General features: G+C 41.1%; 1 protein-coding gene across 1 annotated transcript in view; it reads right to left on the bottom strand.

The window, feature by feature from the left end:
- Positions 1-22637, bottom strand: part of NVL (nuclear VCP-like) — a 114408-nt gene that overhangs the window by 63827 nt on the left and 27944 nt on the right. The window contains exons 10-16 of the mRNA XM_025394330.1: positions 21691-21771; positions 20556-20657; positions 16469-16586; positions 14522-14666; positions 9791-10040; positions 8102-8320; positions 5685-5789 (exon numbers count right to left, since the gene is read on the bottom strand). Coding sequence (XP_025250115.1) covers positions 5685-5789; positions 8102-8320; positions 9791-10040; positions 14522-14666; positions 16469-16586; positions 20556-20657; positions 21691-21771 — 1020 coding nt within the window. The remainder of the gene's footprint in view (positions 1-5684; positions 5790-8101; positions 8321-9790; positions 10041-14521; positions 14667-16468; positions 16587-20555; positions 20658-21690; positions 21772-22637) is intronic.

The raw sequence follows: 22637 nt of genomic DNA, 5'->3' as shown, positions 1-22637 counted from the left end.
ACCTTAAACCCTGCCTCGCTGCTGCCCAACCCAGACCTGGATGCCCCACTCCACGACTGCACCGAGATACTAGCTCAGGTGCACGGAGTTCGAGAAGACCTGCAGGACCGCCCACTTCCTGATGCCGACCTCGTCTGGTTCACTGATGGGAGCAGCTTCATGCATCAGGGCCAGAGGTACGCTGGAGCGGCAGTGACTTCAGAGACTGAGGTAATCTGGGCGGAACCCCTGCCCCCGGGGACATCGGCCCAGAAGGCCGAACTGGTAGCGCTCACCCAAGCTCTTACCTTAGGGGCGGGGAAAAAGCTGACGGTATATACAGACAGCCGATATGCTTTTGCAACGGCGCATATACATGGGGCCATTTACAGGGAGCGGGGGTTACTGACGGCTGAAGGAAAAGAGATAAAAATCAAGCAAGAAATCCTAGCCCTGCTAACAGCCCTATAGAGGCCAGAAAAGTTAGCCATTGTGCATTGCTCAGGGCATCAGAAACTAACTACTCCAACTGCTCAAGGCAACTTTCTGGCGGACCAAACTGCAAGAAAGGTGGCGAAGGCTCCCAGCCAACTCCTTGCACTCCAGCTCCCTGACCTGGGCCCCCGGGACTTGCCATATTTCCCTGATTATTCAGAACAAGATCTCCAGTGGATTGACAAGCTTCCCCTAAAACAGATCCAGAATGGGTGGTGGACTGATACTAATGACCAAACCATCCTACCAGAAAAATTAGGACAACAAGTGTTAGAACACATCCACCGAACCACCCACCTGGGTGCTCGGCGGATGATAGACCTCATCAGACGCTCTAAACTCAAATTCAGACATACAGCCAAGATGGCCAGCAACATCGTGACAAGTTGCAAAGTCTGCCAGCTTAACAACGCGTACCCCCAATCCCAGGCTGCAACGGGAACAAGGCTCAGGGGAACCAGGCCCGGTATCTACTGGGAAGTAGATTTTACTGAAATAAAGCCAGGAAAATACGGGTATCGGTACTTACTTGTCTTTGTAGATACTTTTTCAGGGTGGACTGAAGCATTCCCCACCAAGAAGGAAACTGCTCAGGTTGTAGCAAAGAAAATCCTGGAAGATATCCTCCCCAGGTATGGCTTCCCCGTCCAGATAGGGTCAGATAATGGGCCGGCCTTCGTCGCTAAGGTAAGTCAGGATTTGGCTTCCATCCTTGGGGCAAATTGGAAACTACATTGCGCTTACAGGCCCCAGAGTTCAGGACAGGTAAAAAAAAAAAATAAATCGGACCTTAAAGGAGACCTTAACTAAATTAACTATAGAGACTGGCGCTAATTGGGTGGTCCTTCTCCCCTACGCTCTGTTCCGGGCCCATAATACCCCTTACAGACTGGGCCTTACCCCTTATGAAATTATGTATGGCAGACCCCCACCCTTAGTTCCCAGCCTAAAAGATGATCTGCTCAAGTCTGAAACAGAAAATGTCTCTGAACTCTTATTTTCCCTACAAGCCTTGCAGAAAATTCATCAAGAAATCTGGCCCAAGCTGAAGGAACTATATGAGACCGGTCCCCCACCGACACCCCATCCGTACCAGCCGGGAGACTGGGTCCTGGTCAAGCGACACCGACAAGAGACCCTAGAACCCAGGTGGAAAGGACCACTCCAGGTACTCCTAACCACACCCACCGCCCTAAAGGTAGAAGGCATCGTGTCGTGGATCCACTACACCCACGTCAAGCCGGTGGACCCAACCTCCGACCTCCTGGGACCAATCACGGCGGCGGCTGAAGCACCAGACACGTGGACTGTGGACAGAGCTAAAAACAACCCCTTAAAACTCACCCTGCGCCGGCAGCATAGCTCACTGCAAACATGCAGTTAGGTAGTCTAACCCTAACGTTAGTCGCCCTAGTGGCCGCTGGAGAAATCACAAAACCAGCTCTTAATCCCTTTGTCTGGAGATTCTGGCTTTATGAAAACCGAACCCACGCTGGACAACCTCATAAGCCCGGGAAATTATTGGCCAGTGCTGATTGCCTCTCCTCAGGGTGCAACAGCCCAATTCTACTAAATTTTACTCGTTTCCAAATAGCCAAACCTATGACACCAACAATATGCTTTGAGTTTGATCAGACTAAATACAATTGTAAACACTATTGGTGGCACCAAAATGCCGGCTGTCCTTATAACTATTGTAACATCCATAGACCCCGTTATTGGAGAGAGAGAAAACAGTTAGACCCTAAGTGGCCCTTCCATCGTAGACGGGATGGAGACTTTTCATATACATGGATAGTTAGAGACCCCTGCAACTCCCGCTGGACCACGCCTCAACATGGGGCTGTATACTACTCCCCCTCCTCCACATGGCCTAGCAGTCACCTCTATCTGTGGCGAGGCCTAGTGCAAGTACTGCCCCTGGTCCACGGGAATATCCAACGACAAGAAAACAGACTAACACAAGACTTACGTCCTTTCTCCTGGTTAAAGTTATTACAGGAAGGACTAGAACTTGCTAACCTTACAGGACTTCACAGCCTGTCTGGCTGCTTTCTGTGTGCCACTCTAGGGCGTCCACCGCTAACTGCTGTCCCTCTGTCATGGGGATTCTCTACCTTTGCCCAAGCTAACAACCTCCGAAACCTCTCATATGCTCCTATTCTAAACGTGCCCCTATACCTAAACCCCAGTCAGGAGAAGTTTCCCTACTGTTTCTCAGGAACTAATTCCAGCCTCTGTAGCATCACTGCAACGCCCCCTAATATCACCTTAAGGGCTCCATCAGGCATATTCTTCTGGTGTAATGGAACCTTATCTAAAAACCTACCTAGTCCCTCTGTTAACAACCTACTGTGTCTCCCTGTCACATTAGTTCCCCGGTTGACTCTACTAACTGCTGGCGAGTTCCTAGGGTATACCGGTAACTGGACTAGTGCTGTTATTCACCCAGACCCTAGACCGAGACCTGCACGAGCCATATTCCTCCCCCTCATTGCAGGAATCTCCCTCACCGCATCCTTCATTGCGGCCGGACTGGCGGGGGGAGCCCTAGGTCACACCCTCATAGAAAGTAACAAGTTGTACCAACAATTTGCCGTTGCTATGGAGGAGTCGGCTGAGTCCCTTGCCTCCCTTCAGCGACAGCTCACGTCCCTAGCTCAGGTAACCTTGCAGAACCTGAGGGCCCTAGACCTACTCACTGCAGAAAAAGGTGGTACATGTATATTTCTAAAAGAAGACTGTTGTTTCTACATAAATGAATCAGGACTTGTAGAGGACCGGGTCCAACAGTTACGCAAGTTAAGCACTGAAGTAAAAACACGGCAGTTTGCTTCAGCTGCAGACCAATGGTGGAATTCCTCTATGTTTTCTCTGTTAGCCCACTTCCTTGGACCCCTGCTAAGTCTACTATTTCTGCTTACCGTAGGACCTTGTGTTGTTAACAGAATTTTACAATTTGTTAGGGAGAGATTTGACACCGTACAACTCATGGTCCTCAGAGCCCAATACCAACCTGTAAACGCTGAAACAGAATCAGACTTATAAGACCCAAGATTGGCTCTAAAGATACCTGAAAAGAAGGGGGAAATGAAAGGAGCTGGGCACATTCCTCAGCCCCGGGCTCAAAACTCCCTGAGCCTAGTACAAACACATCCCATCCTCCCATCCCACCACATACCACCATATATCTCTCAAACTCCCTGAGCCCAGTACAAACACCACCTGGAAAGTCTCCGATAAGGGGACAGCCGTTCAAGGTTACTGAAAGCGTGGGAGCCAAAAGAATTTCTTTGTTCCCCTGCAACTTTCGGGCTATAAAAAGCAAATGCTCGCATTGTTCGGGGCCCTCTTATATACTGTGGAATGGAGGGTCCAAGTTCGAACTTGTAATAAAGATCCTTGCCGCTTGGCTTTGACACGGGACTCTGGTGGTCTTCTTTGGGGAACAAACGGTCTGGGCGTAACAAAGTGATTATAAATAACAAAGAAAATCACATGTATGCCATTAGAAAAACAGGAAAGGATATGAATAGACAATTCACAAAGAAAAATAGCCAATAAACATATTTAAATTAAAAAAACATTAGTTTTTGTTTTCTTTTTTCTTTTTTGAGACAGTCTCACTCTGTTGCCTAGGCTGGCATGCACTGGCATGATCTTGGCTCACTGCAGCCTCTGCCTCCTTGCGTCAGGCAATTCTTGTGCCTCAGCCTCCCCAGTAGCTGGGATTACAGGCATGCAGCACTGCACCTGGCTAATTTTGTAATTTACTTTAGTAGAGACAGGGTTTTACCATGTTGCCCACGCTGGTCTCGAAATCCTGGCCTCAAGTGATCCACCTGCCTCGGCCTCCCAAAGTGCTGGGGTTATAGGCATGAGCTACCACGCCTGGCCAAAAAAACACTAGTAATTTTAAAAATGCGACTTAAACTGCAAGATAGCATTTTTACCTATTAAATTGTCCACTATTAAAAGCAACGTTCATGGCCATCACTAGTTTAAGGTGTGGGAAAATTGATACTCATATCCTATTGATACAAAGGTAAAAACTGGTGAAAACCTTTAGGAAGGCATTTTAATAATATGGCTCAAAAGCTTTAAAAACATACATTCCTTTGACTGGAAAATTACTTAGATATGCATTCTAATATAATTATTAGTCAAGCTACAAACATATAAGTGCAAGACCATTTAAAGTAGTGTTGTTTCAATATGGGATCATTTCCATAAATTATAGAACATCTATCTTTATGGTAGAATATTATGCAGGCATTAAAAATATTGATGTGTATCAATATATACTGACATGTGACGATGCTCAGGAAATATAACTAAGTGAGAAAAATATGTTTAAAAAAGCTTATATCTGTGGCTGGGTGTAGTGGCTCATGCCTGTAATCCCAGCACTTTGGGAGGCTGAGGCAGGCAGGTCACGAGGTCAGAAGTTTGAGACCAGCCTGACCAACATGGTGAAACCCCATCTCTACTAAAAATACAAAAATTAGCCAGGCGTGGTGGCGTGTGCCTGTAATCCTAGCTACTCGGGAGGCTGAGGCAAGATCATTGATTGAACACGGGAGGCGGAGGTTGCAGTGAGCCAAGATCATGCCACTGCACTCCAGCCTGGGCAACAGAATGAGACTCTGTCTCAAAAAGGGGGGGAAAAAAAAGCTTATGTTTGTAAACATGCATGTAAAAATGTAAAAGTTAGATATTATTTTGATATGTATGCATAGAAAAATATCTGAAGGATTGACAATGAAATGAAATAATAGTAGTACATAGTAGTGAATTACACACAATGCTTTTCCTTTTTGCTTATTTTTATTTTCTATTATGAAAAAACAATTTTAGAAAATAATTACAAGAAATATTTAAGTTATAGACAATAACAATACCAAAGCAGGAAACCAAGTCAAGTAAAAACTTAAACTATGGAATAATACTCACTGAAAAGCTAAAATATAATACACAGAAAATATATAATTGTATGTTAAAATTGATAGGATTATGGTTGATATAAACATTTTTCAATCATGTGCCTTTGTAATTTAAAAAAGTAGGAAATTTTCATGAAGAAAGTTGTCAGTTTTGCTAAAATAAACTTCTGATAAAAATTATGCATAAGACTTACCAAACTGTAATATTTAAAGTTAAATTCATATCTGATAGTAAGAAATCAATTACATGCAATTGAACATATATACCTTTGCCAGCAGAGTCTTCCCACAGCCAGGCGGACCAGCAAGGAGGACCCCAGCTGGAGTCACCAATCCAAGAGCTTTGAACTGGTCTGGGTTGCGTACTGGTGCCTGGAAAGAATGATACCAACGGTGATCCATTACATACCTATTTTATACTGCAGGTTCAAATTATCTTCAGATATATATTTTATGTTTTTTTATTTTTTTATTTTTTGAGCGTGCCTCTATCACCCAGGATAGAGTGCAGTGGCATTACTTTGGCTCACTGCAACTTCTGCCTCCTGGGTTCAAGTGATCCTCCTACCTTAGCCTTGTGAGTAGCTGGGACTACAGGCACATGCCACCACGCCTGGCTAATTTTTGTATTTTTTATTTTATTTTATTTTTTTGAGACGGAGTCTCGCTCTGTCGCCCAGGCTGGAGTGCAGTGGCCGGATCTCAGCTCATTGCAAGCCCCGCCTCCCGGGTTCACGCCATTCTCCTGTCTCAGCCTCCCGAGTAGCTGGAACTACAGGCGCCTGCCACCTCGCCCGGCTAGTTTTTTTTGTATTTTTTTAGTAGAGATGGGGTTTCACCGTGGTAGCCAGGATGCTCTCGATCTCCTGACCTCGTGATCCACCCATCTCGGCCTCCCAAAGTGCTGGGATTACAGGATTGAGCCACCACGCCCGGCCAATTTTTGCATTTTTAGTAGAGTTGGGGTTTCACCACGTTGGCCAGGCTGGTCTCGAACTCCTGACCTCAGGTGATCCACCTGCCTCAGCCTTCCAAAGTGCTGGGATTACAGACAGGAGCCACTGTGCCCGGCCTCTCAGGCTTAATTTCAACATGACTGTGAGGCCTAAAGATATGAACAGTACCTGTTTACTTGTTCATGCCCTGTGGTGATAAAGAGAAAAGTCCCCGTGCTTGAGGAATGTATACTTGAACGTAACATCTAAGAACATTTTAGACATAACAATAGAATATTTCGACAAATATTTTTTAGAAAACCATTTAAATATCTAGGTTATAAAATGTTTAGACAATGGTCTCCTCTAAGAAATCAGACGCAGCAGTAACTTTTGCATAGTTAAAAGTCAGAGATACCTGTTGACTATAATTCCAGTGTATTTTCTCTTTCAGTAGTACATAAGTCTAAATCGATCATATTTCAATTAATGAATCACGGAACGATGAGTAGAAAAGTAAAGTAAATAAAAATTAATCCGAAGTTTTACGTGCATTAAAATTGCCTTGACCCATAAAATCAGGTTCAGAAAGTCTTTGTCAAACGATTTGGTCTTGACTGAATGAAACCTGAAGGTTTTTGTGCTTGTTTAAACCCACTGCTATAGAAATGAAGCACAACCAAAAGGATCAGCACAAAATAGGTCTCAGTGGAGTATTATTCAGCCACAAAAATGAAGGAAATCCTGTAATTTGCAGCAACATAGATGAAACTAGAGGTCATTATGTCAGTAAAATAAACCAGGCACAGAAAGGCAAATATTGCACATTCTCACTCATAGTGGGAGCTAATAAAGTGGATCTCATGGAAATGGAGAGCAAACTGATGGTTACCAGAGGCTGGAAAGGCAAGGCGGAGAGGAGTGTGACGAAGAGAAGTTGGTTAACGGGTAAAAAAATATAGATAGGAGTAACAAGTTCTGGTATTTGATAGCCCAGTAGGGAAATTACATTTCAAAATAGCTAGAAGAAAAAAAGTATATTTCAAAATAGCTAGAAGAAAAAAGTATATTTCAAAACAGCTAGAAGAAAAAAAGTATAATGTTCCCAACACAAAACATAAACATTAGAGGTGATGAATATCCCAATTACTCTGACTTCATCATTACACTTTTTTTTTTTTTTTTGAGATGGAGTCTCGCTCTGTCGCCCAGGCTGGAGTGCAGTGGCCGGATCTCAGCTCACTGCAAGCTCCGCCTCCCGGGTTCACGCCATTCTCCTGCCTCAGCCTCCAGAGTAGCTGGGACTACAGGTGCCCGCCACCTCGCCCGGCTAGTTTTTTGTATTTTTTTAGTAGAGACGGGGTTTCACCGTGTTAGCCAGGATGGTCTTGATCTTGTGACCTCGTGATCCGCCCGTCTCAGCCTCCCAAAGTGCTGGGATTACAGGCTTGAGCCACCGCGCCCGGCCATCATTACACTTTTAATACATGTATCAAAATATCACATGTACCCCCAAAATATTTACAACTGTGATATATCAATTAAAAAAATAAACAAATAAATCAGATCTCAAACAAAAGAAAAACCATTGTTGGGGGCTTAGCACTTGAAAGAAGTGCTACATTCAAGTCAATTTAGACACAGTGATTAAGTCAGTTTAGCCACAGAACCTAGCACACATGCATGGAGCTTTATCTCCGATCCTTAATCCATGACATGCCAATAATATTTGGCACCTGACATACCTACCAATATTGCCATGGTGAGCTCCTCTCTAATGTCTTCCAGGGCACCAATATCTGCCCATGTCACGTTAGGGACAGTGACAAAGCCTTCCCTTTTGGCAGAGGGTTGGACTGAGGATAGAGCAACAATGAAATCATTCAGTTCAATGCACAGGCCTTGCATCTGCTCCTCTGAGAGGGGATCTTGGTCTCTTAGCAACCCCAGCAGCCTTTGTAATTCATCCTTGAAGGGAACAATCGAGGGGAAGATAAAAAAACACCACAACAGTTATAGAAAAGTTACATTTTCTACTTATAAAAATTATTACTGTAGTATTTCCATAAGCTATCCTGAACTTCTATGTATTTTAATAATTTTCTCTCTGACATGAGACAAGCTCATTTTATTCTAAAGGATCATATGCTCTGGTCAAGTAAAGATACACCAATTATAATTAAATATATAAGAATGATTTCTATATACTAGGGCTAGGTATAGCAAATATAAGCAGTTGGCAAATATTCATTTCAGCAACCATGATATTTCCCATGTTTCATTTATGAATATTCAAGAAACAGCTGAATCCTGCTGAAATTTTAAAAAGTTACGCTGGAGGTAGTATAATTCATTAATATGGTTCCTTAACGGTTTATCAACTAAGTAGAGGGAAGGCAATTTTCCTATTACTATCAAATCTTAGAAGGCAGATTTCTTGCTTTGTGAAGATGAAAGGATAAGTCTAAAAAATAGGTAACCGATTAATTCAATTTATAAAATATTAATTTATATGCAATATTATAAAACAAATGAGTTTGTTATTTTTGTTATTTTTTACAGAAGTAATTGCAGTTTCAAATGTCTAAGAAAAAAATAAATTATGTGAGAACAAAAGATCTGGATTTAAGCCCTTGCTCTATAAAGTAGAGGCTGTATGGGCTTGGGCAAATCACAACCTCTTAAGCTTAGTGCCTTTGATTATAAAATGGGGAAAATAATGATATTTATATAAGGTTACAGGGATCAAATTATATAACATACAGAAGCCATCTGTGCAAGCTATAAAATGCTACATAAAAAGAATTTTCATGACTTACAAAACTAAAAAATTTAATACTGATCTTAGATTGATAAATGTCCCCTATTATTCATATGACTGTCCTCCAGAGCTGTTTGCAGCTACCGACGTGGATATAGTTGTGTCAAGAGACCACTGTAATCTACCTAACCAAAAGTTAATCAGGAGATATAATTAAATGCCAATGCTGAAATAGGGGTTGACAACCTTTTTCTATAAAGGTCTAGACAGTAAACACTGTAGGCTTTGTGGGCTATGGTATCTGCTGCAGACTCCTATGTGAATTCTGCCGTGAAGTACGAAAGCAGAAAGAGGCAACATGTATACAAATGAACATGGCTGTGTTCCAATATAACTTTAATTTACAAAAACAGGTGGTGGGTGGGTAGGCCACAGTCTGCCAACCCCATTCCAGAATCTCATAATCATTATTGTAAAATGAATTTATTCAGAATAAACATAAAACAACTCGTATTTTTGAAATGATACACATTATGGGTATAAATAATAATTATTCTATAGATTAAATGCCAATAAAACAGAAAGTAATAAACCTCAACTATACTGACCCTTGCTTCAATGTAAAATAACACAAAGAACATTAAAAGGACAATTTAAAGTGCCTTTAGAGAAAGCACCTGTGTTTCAGAAGTGGATTCAGTTCCCAGACTTTCCTCCTGGACTCCTTTAGATGGCAAATCTTCCATTTCAGGATCTTTCTTCTCCTGTTCCTGTAGCTTCATTAAGACTCTGTTGACTGCACACATTGCTGCCTCTCGGCACAGTGCCATCAGATCAGCACCAACAAAGCCTGGAGTTAGGTGTGCTAAGTGACAGAAATCAAAAGCTTGAGGAAGCCTCAGTTTTCTGCACAATGTCTGAAGTATTCTGTAGAAAAGACAGGGGAAAAAATTTCTGATTCCCAATTTAATAGTAAAAACAAGTCACCAACTATATTTATTCGAAGTCCTTCACATCTGCCAAAGGTATCAAAATGGATACTATATAAGATCAAATAGTTCATTCACTCAACAAATGCTAAGTTACATGTTCCATCTTATTCCAGAAAGGATTATGGTAAATATCTGCTTTGTTAGGAACCATGCTAAATGCTGTGAGGAATACATAGAATTTTTAAAAAATATTTTGCCTTTAAGAATTTATAACATTACAGGGGAAATAAGATAAATAACTTATGAGGGTACTTTTAGAGTAGATTAAATGGATGTCTACCAGAAATAAAAGCCCCCACATTCACACAAACCATTAATTATCTTCATCATTGAAAATTATCTTGCCATATACTTCCCATTTTATATGAGGACAGTTAAATCTCCAACTTTAACTTTACTTATTGTTCATCCCCTGTACTACACGTGTGAAAAATCTTGTTCAACCTAACTGGCAACATGGTATCTATAAAAATCTGGACTTCTAGATAATTGTTGTTAAAGGAATATCTTGAACAATTTCTGATAAGACCTAAATAAAAACTTAAAAGCAGTAAAGATATTCAAGATGAGACCAGGTGTAGTGGCTCACGCCCGTAATCCCACACCTGCAATTACTCTGGGAGGCTGAGGCAGGCAGATCACTTGAGGTCAAGAGTTTGAGATTAGCCTGGTCAACATGGCAAAATCCCATCTCTAAACATACAAAAATTAGCTGGGAGTGGCCGGGTGCAGTGGCTCACGCCTGTAATCGCAGCACTTTGGGAGGCCAAGGCGGGCGGATCATGAGGTCAGGATATCGAGACCATCCTGACTAACACAGTGAAACCCCGTCTCTACTAAAAATACAAAAAATTAGCTAGGCGTGGTGGCGGGCGCCTGTAGTCCCAGCTACTCAGGAGGCAGAGGCAGAAGAATGGTGTGAACCTGGGAGGCGGAGCTTGCAGTGAGCCGAGATCACGCCATTGCACTCCAGCCTGGGCGACAGAAACGGGAGGTGGAAGTTGCAGTGAGCCGAGATTGTGTCTCTACCCTCCAGCCTGAATGACAGAGCAAGACTCTGTCTCGAATAATAATAAAAAAAGATATTCAGGATAAAAGGTCTGAAGCCAAACTGCAAGAGTTTGAATCCCAGCTCTGTTACCCTTTGTAATCTGGGCCAGTTACTTAACCTTTGTGCTTCAGTTTCTTCATTTATTCAATCTATATTATAGTAGCACTTATTCAGAGGGCGGTTGCTACAAATGAATATACGCAAAGCACATAAAACAGTGGCTGATCCATAGTTAGTGACCAATGAATGTTAATTCTTTTTTTTTTCCTTCTTTCTGAGACGGAGTTTTGCTCTTGTTGCCCAGGCTGGAGTGCAATGGCGCAATCTCGGCTCACCGCAACCTCTGCCTCCCAGGTTCGAGTGATTCTCCTGCCTCAGCCTCTGAAGTAGCTGGGATTATAGGCATGCACCAATGAATGTTAATTCTTATTTACATATTTTGATATTATAAACTAACTTGGACAAGCAAATATATTTTAAAATTAATAAATGTGTAAAGAAGACTAATATTTTCAAATGTCAAGCTAATAAAGGTTATAGAAAAATCATATGGGATCATGTAAGTGAGCAGAATAGAAGCAGATAAACATTACTGACAAATTTTTTAAAATTTCACTTGGATACTCTGAATAATGGGAATCAAGAAAACTTTCCACTAAAGAACTATTTCCAAAAGACACAGATCCAATTTGCTACTATGCATAAGAATACAAAATACTCTTCGACTTACCATGAGTTTACATCCTGATAAACCCATTCTAAGTCAAAAACATCATGATAAACCCTTTGTAAAGTTGAAAAACTATAAGCCAAACCACTGTCAGTTGGGGACTATCTGTACTAAGAACATTTTGGATGTTATGAAAATGGCTAACAGAAAATAATAACATCCTTTTCATGGTTGTACTCTACCCCTAAAAATAAGTGGATATTTCTAGTCATTATACTGTAGAAACTCCAAAAGAGGGGAAAGCTACCACTGTTCTAGCTCCAGCTACTGCAGCCACATGAGACCATGAGGCAGAATCATCTAGCTGAGGCCTTTCCAAATTCTTGATCCTCAGAAACTGTGAGACACAATAAAATGAGTACTGTTGTAAGACACTAAATTTTGGTGTGGTCTGTTTTACACCAATAGAAACTGGAACAGTTATATGGGTCTCCTTTTATGTATGCTGAAACTTTTCCATAATTTTACGCTTTTGAAGTACAGGATGATATTGGGAGGATCATTTGAGGGCAGGAGTTCAAGATGAACCTGAGCAACATAGTGAGACCCTCTCTCTATATATAAAAAATAATAATAAAAGAGACAGATATCAATAGCTACCTTATTTTAAAAAATTCTATGTGTTAGATATTGTGCAAAAAATTCTATGTGTCAGATATTGTGCTAGGTTATGTTAATTCAATACTCACAGGAAGCCTTTAATTTATAGTATTATCACTTTACAGATAAAGTTATTATTGTTATTATTACTGCATTATAGATAAATATTACTGCATTATAGATAGATAAACTAAAGCTTGGAAATGTTAAAAACATTGGACAAGGACCAAGGATAACAGGAGGCAGAGGTGGAATAATTTTCCTTCGCTGACTCAAAGTTTGGGCATCTATTCATTGCCTCTGCACCCCAATCCCGCCCAGGTCTGGCCTTTTCCCTCACTTACTTACTCACACCCTGGACCTCATCATCACCTGGATCCGGCCCCTGTCTGAGATCACAATCTCACACGCGGCATTCTGCCCAGTCTCACATGTCTGAGCTTATATGTGCTATTACTCCCGCACTGTTCCTGGACCTCACCAAGATCTTCATCTTCAGTTCACCCCTTCCTCATTAAATACTCTTTTTTTTTTTTTGAGACAGGGTTTTGCTGTGTCACCCAGGCTGGATGGAGTGCAGTGGCGTGACATCAGCTCACTGCAACCTCCACCTCTCAGGCAATTCCCCTGCCTCAGTCTCCTGAGTAGCTGGGATTACGGGCGTGCACCACCACGCCCAGCTAATTTTTGTGTATTTTTAGTAGAGACGGGGTTTCACCATGTTGGCCAGGCTGGTCTCGAACTCCTGACCTCAGATGATCCATCCACCTCAGCCTCCCAAAGTGCTAGGATTATAGGTGTGAGCCACCACACCTGGCCTAATATTTCAGAACATTCTTACCTCGATTTCCACTCTACCACCTCAACAGTGCTTCCTGAGATAGTCTTGCTTATGAAGTTATATTTCTGGTTATTGGTGGATGTTTATTTGCTCTATGGACATTATTCATTTGCTCAATTACTAGGAAAGGCTGGTGCTGCAGCAAACAGCTTTCAACTGTCTGGCCGCCATCTCATTACTGATAACAGGACCTGTGGTCTCAGACAGGTTAGTGCAATAGGTGAAAGTATGGTACTCAGATTTAACCTGTATGTGGACCAAATGGCTCTGCTGTATTCTATAGCTCCAGACATTGCCACTAATCTGGTCAGCCAACTAAAGAATGCAAGCCATTGTTAGTAAGACCAGACAAATGAGTAGGGACACATAAGTCCATTACTACTTCTGAAAAACAATTATCCTACCAATGAGTAAATTGTTTTCTTCCCCTGTTTTTTACAGAGGTGGGTCCTCCCTTTGTCACCCAGGTTGGAGTGCAGAGGCACAATCATGACTTACTGCAGCCTCGAACTCCTGGGCTCAAGCAATCCTCCTGTGCTTCAGCCCCCTGACTAGCTAGGACTACAGGTATGTGCACAGCTAATTTGATTTTTTGTAGAGACAGTGTTGCACTATGTTGCCCAGGCTCAAACTCCCGGTCTCAAGTGATCCTCCTGCCTCAGTCTCCCAAAGTGTTGGGATTACAGGCCTCAGCCACTGCACCCAAGCATAAATCATTTTCTTAATGTGGGCTTATCCTTTTCCAAATCAACTTAATTGGTACAAAAAGAAAGTGAGAGAGAAAGAAAAGGCTACATGGTATTTCTCACCTCTTACTTTCAAACCATTCAGTTAAGATGACTTAGTGGCATACAAACTTCATTCTATAAGAATATACCTGGCCGGGCGCGGTGGCTCAAGCCTGTAATCCCAGCACTTTGGGAGGCCGAGGCGGGTGGATCACGAGGTCAGGAGATCGAGACCATCCTGGCTAACATGGTGAAACCCCGTCTCTACTAAAAATACAAAAAAACTAACCAGGCGTGGTGGCGGGCGCCTGTAGTCCCAGCTACTCGGAGCCTGAGGCGGGAGAATGGCGTGAACCCGGGAGGCGGAGCTTGCAGTGAGCCGAGATCGCGCCACTGCACTCCAGCCTGGGCGACACAGCGAGACTCCGTCTCAAAAAAAAAAAAAAAAAAAAAAAAAAGAATATACCTTTCTCTGGATGCTTCACCTGGGATACCTAGGCATATTTCTCGGTCGAACCTTCCTGCACGTCTCAAAGCAGGGTCTAATGAGTCTGGTCGATTAGTAGCTCCAATAACTAGCACCCGGGCTGTAGCAGCCACATTATTCAGATCTAGTAAGGGACAGAGAAAGAGTGGTGAACAAAGCACTTGACATTGAGGGCAATAATGGTTACAGAAATCATTTCATGGTTAAAGAGAAAGTATTACAGATTTTGACAGTGACGTACATATAAAATCAACATTTATTAAATGTCAAATATGTAAAAGGTATGAGGAGGATAAATACAATACAAACTCTGTCCTCAGCAGTTCACAATCTATTGAGAAACATCGAGTGTGTAAATAAAAAAATGGCATCAGACAAATTTTGTGAAGTATAATAACAGATATAAACAAAGCACCATGGTAATACAAGAAAAGACATCATGAATTCCAAATGAGGAATAAGGGAGGGTTCATGGAGGCAGTAACATTTCAGAAAAGGCTTGAAGGGTAAATAGAATTTTAACAAGCAGATATATAGGTTAATGGAATTCTATGTAGAAGAAAGAGTATGAGTGAAAGCACAGAGGGTCGAGCATGCATGGCAAATCCATGCAAGGTGAGCAGGACAACAGGGAGGCTGGGGAGGATGCTGAAGTGTGTGGCTCAGAATAGACTGATAAAATTAATTCGAGCAGGGGAATATAAAATAGTCTTCAGCTGTTCGGGCTTAATCTAGGAATGTATTTCTAGGAACAGAAAAAACTGAGGGTTTAAATCTTATCTTTCCTAAGTATTATTTCTCTCAACTGAACCAGGATTGAATAGCAGGGAGTCTGAGGTTATTTTCCCTCACAGGTAACAAGAAAGTAATAAGATGAAATCATAAGGAAATCATGAAATCATGTATAAATTTATACAGTGTGTTCTTTAGCCAGCAGGAAGCCATGAAAGCTTTTTCTCAGAATACAGGCCTCAAAGACATGACAAGAAAATTTTAGATAAAAATGAAACAGAATCCTGGCACTTTGGGAGGCTGAAGCAGAAAGACTAAGCTCAGGAGTTCAAGACCAGCCTGGGCAACATAGTGAGACTGTCTTTAAAAAAAAACAAATCCCAGGCACAGTGGCTCACACCTGTAATCCCAGCACTTTAGGAAGCTGAGGCCGGTGATCAACCTGCCTCATTTGACTAGAAATAAAAATATCACAAAAAGACCAGCCTGGCCAACATGGCAACACCCCGTCTCAAAAATCAGCCAGGTGTGGGGCACGCACTTGTAATCCCAGTTACTCAGGAGGCTGAGGCAGGCTAATAGCTTGAACCCAGGAGGCAGAGGTTGCAGCAAGTTGAGATCGTGCCACTGCACTCAAGCCTGGGCAACAGAGAGAGACTCTGTCTCAAAAAAAAAAAAAAAGCCAGGCATGGTGGTGCACACCTGTGGTCCCAGCTACTTGGGAGGCTTAAATGGGAGGATCACTTCAGCCCAGGAGGTCAAGGCTGCAGTGAGCTGTGATTGTGCCACTGCATTCCAACCTGGGTGACAGAGCAATACTCTATCTCATCAATCAATCAATCCACTAATCAGAAGAAGAAGCAACCTGCAACTTGGTAATGCAAGGAACATAAAATATATACTTCAAATTTTCTTGTGTACACAAAACAAGTGCTATTTCTTTTTATTTATTTTTAGAGGTAGCATCTTGCTATGTTGCCCAGGCTGGCCTCAAACTACTAGGCTCAAGCAGTCCTCCTACCTTAGCCTCCCAAAGTGTTAGGATTACAGGCATGAGCCACTGTGCCCAGTATGACTTTCTTTTTTACACTATTTGATATTTATTATTTGAATATTATTTCATATCTTCATGTATTAATTACACTATTTTAAAAAATTTATTCTCTTAAAATGAATTTATTATTTTAAACTAACCATCCATGCAGGTTAGGAGTTGGGCTACAATTCTTCGTTCCATATCTTTTGAAGCAACTTCTCTTTTGGGGGTAATAGCATCAATTTCATCAATGAAAATGATACATGGTGCATTTGACTAGAAATAAAAATATCACAAAAAGACAACCATAAATACATCCCCTATACTGAAGCACAGTTAAGCATAAACAGTTTTAAAAAAATCTTAAAGGTCAAGGATCATTTGCCAAAAGAATAACCCTAAAAAAGGCAGTTCACATGTATTACTTCTGATTTTTATCTGACTTAAGAGAACCAAGATGATTAAAAGTACACAGTAAGGGACCGCAGATAGGGTTACACATTTACAGTCTCTCCATCAATGCATGTTTTGTGATAAATCTATTGAAATTCTTTTGTAAATTAGATACATTTGCTATGCTATGAAACAGAAACAATGATTTTGGATAAGTATATGCACAGAAAAAAAAATTAAGACAACAAGTTTCTAAACTTTAAATTAGCAAAACCAAGCTTACTAGAAACTTTATGAGGGTTTCTACCAACATAAGAATCTCCAAGCCTTTCTCTATAATTTGCTATAAGAGGAAATTGGAGAAGCACCAGAAGCTTTTAAAAAAATCTGTGAAAAATACACATAAAATGTACCATTCTAACCACTTTGGGTGTATAGTTTAGTGGCATTAAATATTTCCAGACTGTTGTGTAAATGTCACCACTATCCATCTCCAGAACTTTCCCAGCATCCACACTGAAAAGTACCAGAAGCTTACTTTAAAGGCTACACTGAATAAGGAAGGATGGTAAAGTTCTAATACATCAGTGTAAAGATCACCTCCAGTTTTTTGTTTTGTTTTGTTTTTAAGAAATAAACTAGATACGGTTCAGAAAGAATAAGTTAAGAGGTAAGGATCAGCTACCGAGAGTAGTCAAATTCATTGAGACAAAAAGTAGAATGGTGGTGGTGGCCAGGGACTGGTGGGAGAGAGGAATGGGGAGTTACTGTGTGGGAACATGAAGACGTTCTGGAAATGGATGTGGGTAATGATTACACAACAATATGAATGTACTTAATGCCACAGAATTGTACACTTAAAAATGTTTAAAATGGCCTTTTCAGTTGGAACTGCCATCTGCCAGTTATTAACCAAAATGATGAACACAAAGGGAAAGAGGAGAGGCACCTGATAGTTGTTCTCTAAGCCTTTCAGAAAACATGGAGCTGTTCCTTTGGCTATATATATGCAAATCTATAAGAAATGTGATATTGTAGGCCAGGCGCCATGGCTCACTCCTGTAATCCCAGCACTTTGGGAGGCCAAGGTGTATAGATTACCAGAGGTCAGGAGTTCAAGACCAGCCTGGCCAACATGGTGAAACCCCATCTCTATTAAACATACAAAAATTAGCCGGGTGTGGTGGTGCATGTCTGTAATCCCAGCTACTCGGGAGGCGGAGGCAGGAGAATTATTTGAGCCCTGAAGGCGGAGGTTACAGTGAGCTGAGATCACGCCACTGCACTCCAGCCTGGGCAACAGAGAGAGACTCCATCTCAAAAAAAAAAAAAAAAAAATTAGCTGGTGGGTAGTGCATGCCTGTAATCCCAGCTACTTGGGAGGCTGAGGCAAGAGAATTGCTTGAACCCAGGAAGCGGAGATTGCAGTGAGCCGAGACTGTGCCACTGCACTCCAGCCTGGGCGACAGAAGAAGACTCCGTCAGAAAGAAAAGGAAAAGGAAAAGAAAAGGAAGAAATGTGATACTGTAGACATCAAGGGAATGGGTACTGTTCAAAAAGGAATGTCCCACAGGTGTTACCAACGCAAAACTGGAAGAGTTTATAACGTTATCCAGCATGCTGCTGGCATTGTTGTAAAGAAGCAAGTCAAGGGCAAGATTCTTGCCAAGAAAATAATCAATGTATGAGAATCAATGTGCATACTGAGCACATTAAGCACTCTCTCTAAGAGCCGAGATAGCTTTCTGAAACGTGTGGAGGAAAATGATCAGAAAAAAGAAACAAAAGGGAAAGCATCAGCGTGCTTCACCCAGAGAAGTGCACTCTGAGAATCAATAGGAAGGAGCCTGAGCTGCTGGAACCTCTTCCCTGTGAATTCATGGCATAATAGGTGTTAAAAAAATAAAAGACCTCTGGACTGTAAAAATGTTTCTCTTCATTGAGTAGAAGTGTAGTGTCCTCTCCCCCAAAGAAACACTTAAAGCAAATTTAAACTGTTGTCTTAATTCGTTGTGTAATGTCTTTACTATTAAAATTTAATGTATTTCTTGCTGAAAGATGTGAGGTGGCTTATTGTGCAACAAATTACTCAACTGGTTAGAAAACAGCCAGGTATGATTTATTAAGTATCTGTACTGGTTTGAAGATAGTCCCTCTAAATCATCATGGAAGAAATAAAATAATTTACAAAAACTTAAAAAAATGTTTAAAATGGTAAATTCTGTTATATATATTTTACCACAAAAAAGAGATAAGGATCAGTTAAAATGAAAAAAATTGAAGAAAATTATGTACAATCTAAATCATTTTATTCAGTTACTCAATGGTTAGGAGTGACAGTGATTATGCTAATTAAGGCTGTCAGCGTCGCTTAAGGCATCTCAAAACCATGGGAACCACCACATCTTAAAGGGAAAGATATTTAGCCTATCACTAGCTGGCTGTCTTCCCTAATCATCCTTATGACAATGTTTGCAAAAGATGCCTATGACTGCTAGATATATTACCCAGTTACAAAGGAGTAAAATTACAGGGGCCAAAAGCATCAGAAAACAAGCACATCAGTACTTGTCAGTGACCTGGAAAGCTGAATGCGGGAAAAAAAAAGAATAAATGATGGTCATCAGAATGTGGCCTAAAGAAAGCATAGTTTTCAAGCAAGTATCACTTGATTGGATTTCACCTTTTTGTTCTCTGATCCACATGCTTTACTGTACTCATTCTCATTAGGGAAGAGGGGACCAGGAAAAGCAGGGTGCTAGGCCACATATTTACTGAGCATCTACTGTAAGGTACTGTACTGGCTCAGTACTGGTTTAGTGAGAGGTTTAAACACAGAACTAACAACCTAAAGATGCCATTTGTCTCTTATCCTTATTCATCATGTTTACCATACACACAAAATTTACTACTTGTCTCTAGCTATGCATGCCAATTTAACAATGGAATCCACTGCGTTTTGGGAAACAGGTAGCACCTGAAAAAGTTCAGCTTTGCTCTGCACCCTGCCCTTTCCACCCTTTTTCTCTTTATCCTCCTAGTGTTGCCCACAGCTTTTTCAATGTCAGCCCACACAATAACTAAGTAGATGGCCTACCTATTCTTGCTATTTAAAATGTTTTTTTTTCTCAATTCCTGCTTAAATATAATTTCTCTTCTAATTTCACACAGGCTTCTAGCAGTTGTATTGGATATTCATCAGCTACTATATATTGTCAGTGCTAATAATGACATAAAATTAAACTTTTCCCCATTTTTAAATTTTAAACACAGTGATATTTGTTCAAGTGTGAATAATATTACAGCTAATATTTACAGGGCTTGTGCTGTGTGCAAGGCACCATATCGAAGGTTTTATAAGAATTCTCTCATTTAATACTCTCAATAGCCACATGAGATTTGGATATTACTATTGCCCTAGTTTACTAGTCAGGAATGACAGAATTTACTCTGGCATTTTTATGGTTGCTTTTGTAATATCCTAAATAACAATTTTTACATTGCTTACAAGTTTTTTTTTTTGGCCAAACTTAAGTTGAGGAAAGTAAAAGTGAGTGGAAAATATCATAAGGATAATATATTTTCAACATATAACTACAGTATGACAGCCCAGAATTTCTCACCAATTATATTTATGTTTGATTTCAAATGAAAAGGGTTATTTATCCAACAGTGAGTATCACTAAATCTACATTAAATATTTAGCCATCATGCATAGCAAATTACCATGTTTATATTAATAAAAGAATGGCCAGTGAGTGGCTTAACAAATACTAGCATCAGAAAAAGCAGGATCTTTAATATAAGCTGGTAGCGTCTGACCACCTGGCATTAGTCATTAACTGACTCACCACAGCTTGCTCAAATAGTTCTCTCAGCTTCTGCTCAGACTCTCCGGATACTCCAGACACAATCTCTGGAGCAGCCACTTTCAAAATTGGCAGGTCAAGTTCCTATGCAGACACATAAAAGAATAACCAAATATTCAAATTTTAATGGCCCTACTTTTTCTTTATCCAGTCCCCTCAAATTTTTGAAATGGCTAGTTTCCTGAGGAACTTCATCTTTTTACGTTGGCTCAGTGAAAAACACTATTTGAAAATCAATGGTTCTGGCCGGGCACGGTGGCTCAGGCCTATAATCCCACTACTTTGGGAGGCGAGGTAGGCGGATCACCTGAGGTTCGGAGTTCGAGACCAGCCTGACCAACATGGAGAAACCACATCTTAATACTAAAAATACAAAAATTAGCCAGGCATGGTGGCGCATGCCTGTAATCCCAGCTACTCAGGAAGCCTGAGGCAGGAGAATTACATGAACCCGGGAGGCAGAGGTTGCGGTGAGCCAAGATCGCGCCACTGCACTCCAGCCTGTGCAACAAGAGCGAAACTCCGTTTCAAAAAAAAAAAAAAAAAAAAATCAATGGTTTAATGCAAACACATTTAACTTGTTTTTATTTTATACATGTCACTATAAAATTATGTTCTCTTTTCTGAATAAAGGGTCTTGACTCTCAAGAGATATGTTACCCCCACTTATGGCTGACCCAAAGCAATTCTTGGTTTTTTTTTTTTTTTTTTTTTGAGAGACTGTGTCTCACTATGTTGCCCAGGCTGGTCTCAAACTCCTAGCCTCAAGCAATCCTCCCACTTCAGCCTCCCAAAGTGCTGGGGTTACAGGAGTGACCATTCCTGGCCTATCAAAACAATTCCTACCCATCTGCTGAGGAGATAATACAAGGGTTGTGACACAGATGTTTCCCACACATCCTGCCAGTATTTCTCCAAATCCTAACCCAGAGAGTAGCCAGTTGCTAGTCAGAGGAGTGAGACTCTTTAAGAATAAGCTAGGTGTGGAGGCCCATGCCTGTAATCCCAGCACATTGAGAGGAGTTTGAGACCAGCCTGGGCAACACAGTGAGACCCCACCTCTACAAAAATAATAAATTAGCCAGGCATGCTGATGCATGCATGCAGTCCCAGTTACCTGCGAGGCTGAGGCAGGAGGATCACTTGAGCCTGAGAAGTCAAGGCTGCAATGAGCTGTGATCGTGCCACTGCACTCAGCCTGGGCAACAGAGTGAAAATCTGTTTCAAGGGAAAAAAAAAAAAAAGAGAGAGAAGAGATACTACTGTTCTCTCATTCTTGCGCTTATCTTAAAATTTCACTTCCTCAACCATACCTTCCTTGAACCCAACTCTAATTTGGGAATCCCAACATACCACATAGCATTTTGCACTTCTTGTCTTCCACTTATTATAGTTGTTATTACGTACAGCATTTATTTATATGAATGACTGTTTAATGTCTCTCTCATATTAGAACTAGGATTGTGGTACTTAACACTATATTCCAAAGTCTGGCATGCAGTAGTCATGTAATGGAATTATTCAACAAAAATGAAGCAAACCAATCAAGTCCCCCTTTACAAATGATTTTCTTTTACAGAACATTATTGTATTAGTGCTTGGTATAACATGCTATTTTTCTTTTTCTTTTTTTTTTGAGATAGAGTCTCACTCTTGTTGCCCAGGCTGGAGTGCTGGCTCAACGCAACCTCCGCCTCCCTGGTTCAAGTGATTCTCCTGCCTTAGTCTCCGAGTAGCTGGGATTACAGGCTAATTTTGTATTTTTAGTAGAGATGGGGTTTCTCCATGTTGGTCAGACCGGTCTCAAACTCCCGACCTCAGATGATCCACACGCCTCAGCCTCCCAAAGTGCTGGGATTACAGGCATGCGCCACTGCACCTGGCAAGCATGCTATTTTTCTAATTGAAGTTACTCGGATATTTTACATTACTGCCCCCTACAGTTTCTGAAAAATCTGAGAGGGTTAAAATAAGATTGCTAACTTTTAATTTCACAAAGTAAGTGTCTATTATTACCATTTTAGAAATAATTATTTTAAAACTAAGAAGTATAAGAACATGACT

This window comes from Theropithecus gelada, chromosome 1, assembly GCF_003255815.1.
Source record: "Theropithecus gelada isolate Dixy chromosome 1, Tgel_1.0, whole genome shotgun sequence".
Classification (NCBI taxonomy): Eukaryota; Metazoa; Chordata; class Mammalia; order Primates; family Cercopithecidae; genus Theropithecus; species Theropithecus gelada.
Note: the sequence above shows the minus strand (reverse complement) of the source record. Positions and strands in the feature narration are given on the sequence as shown.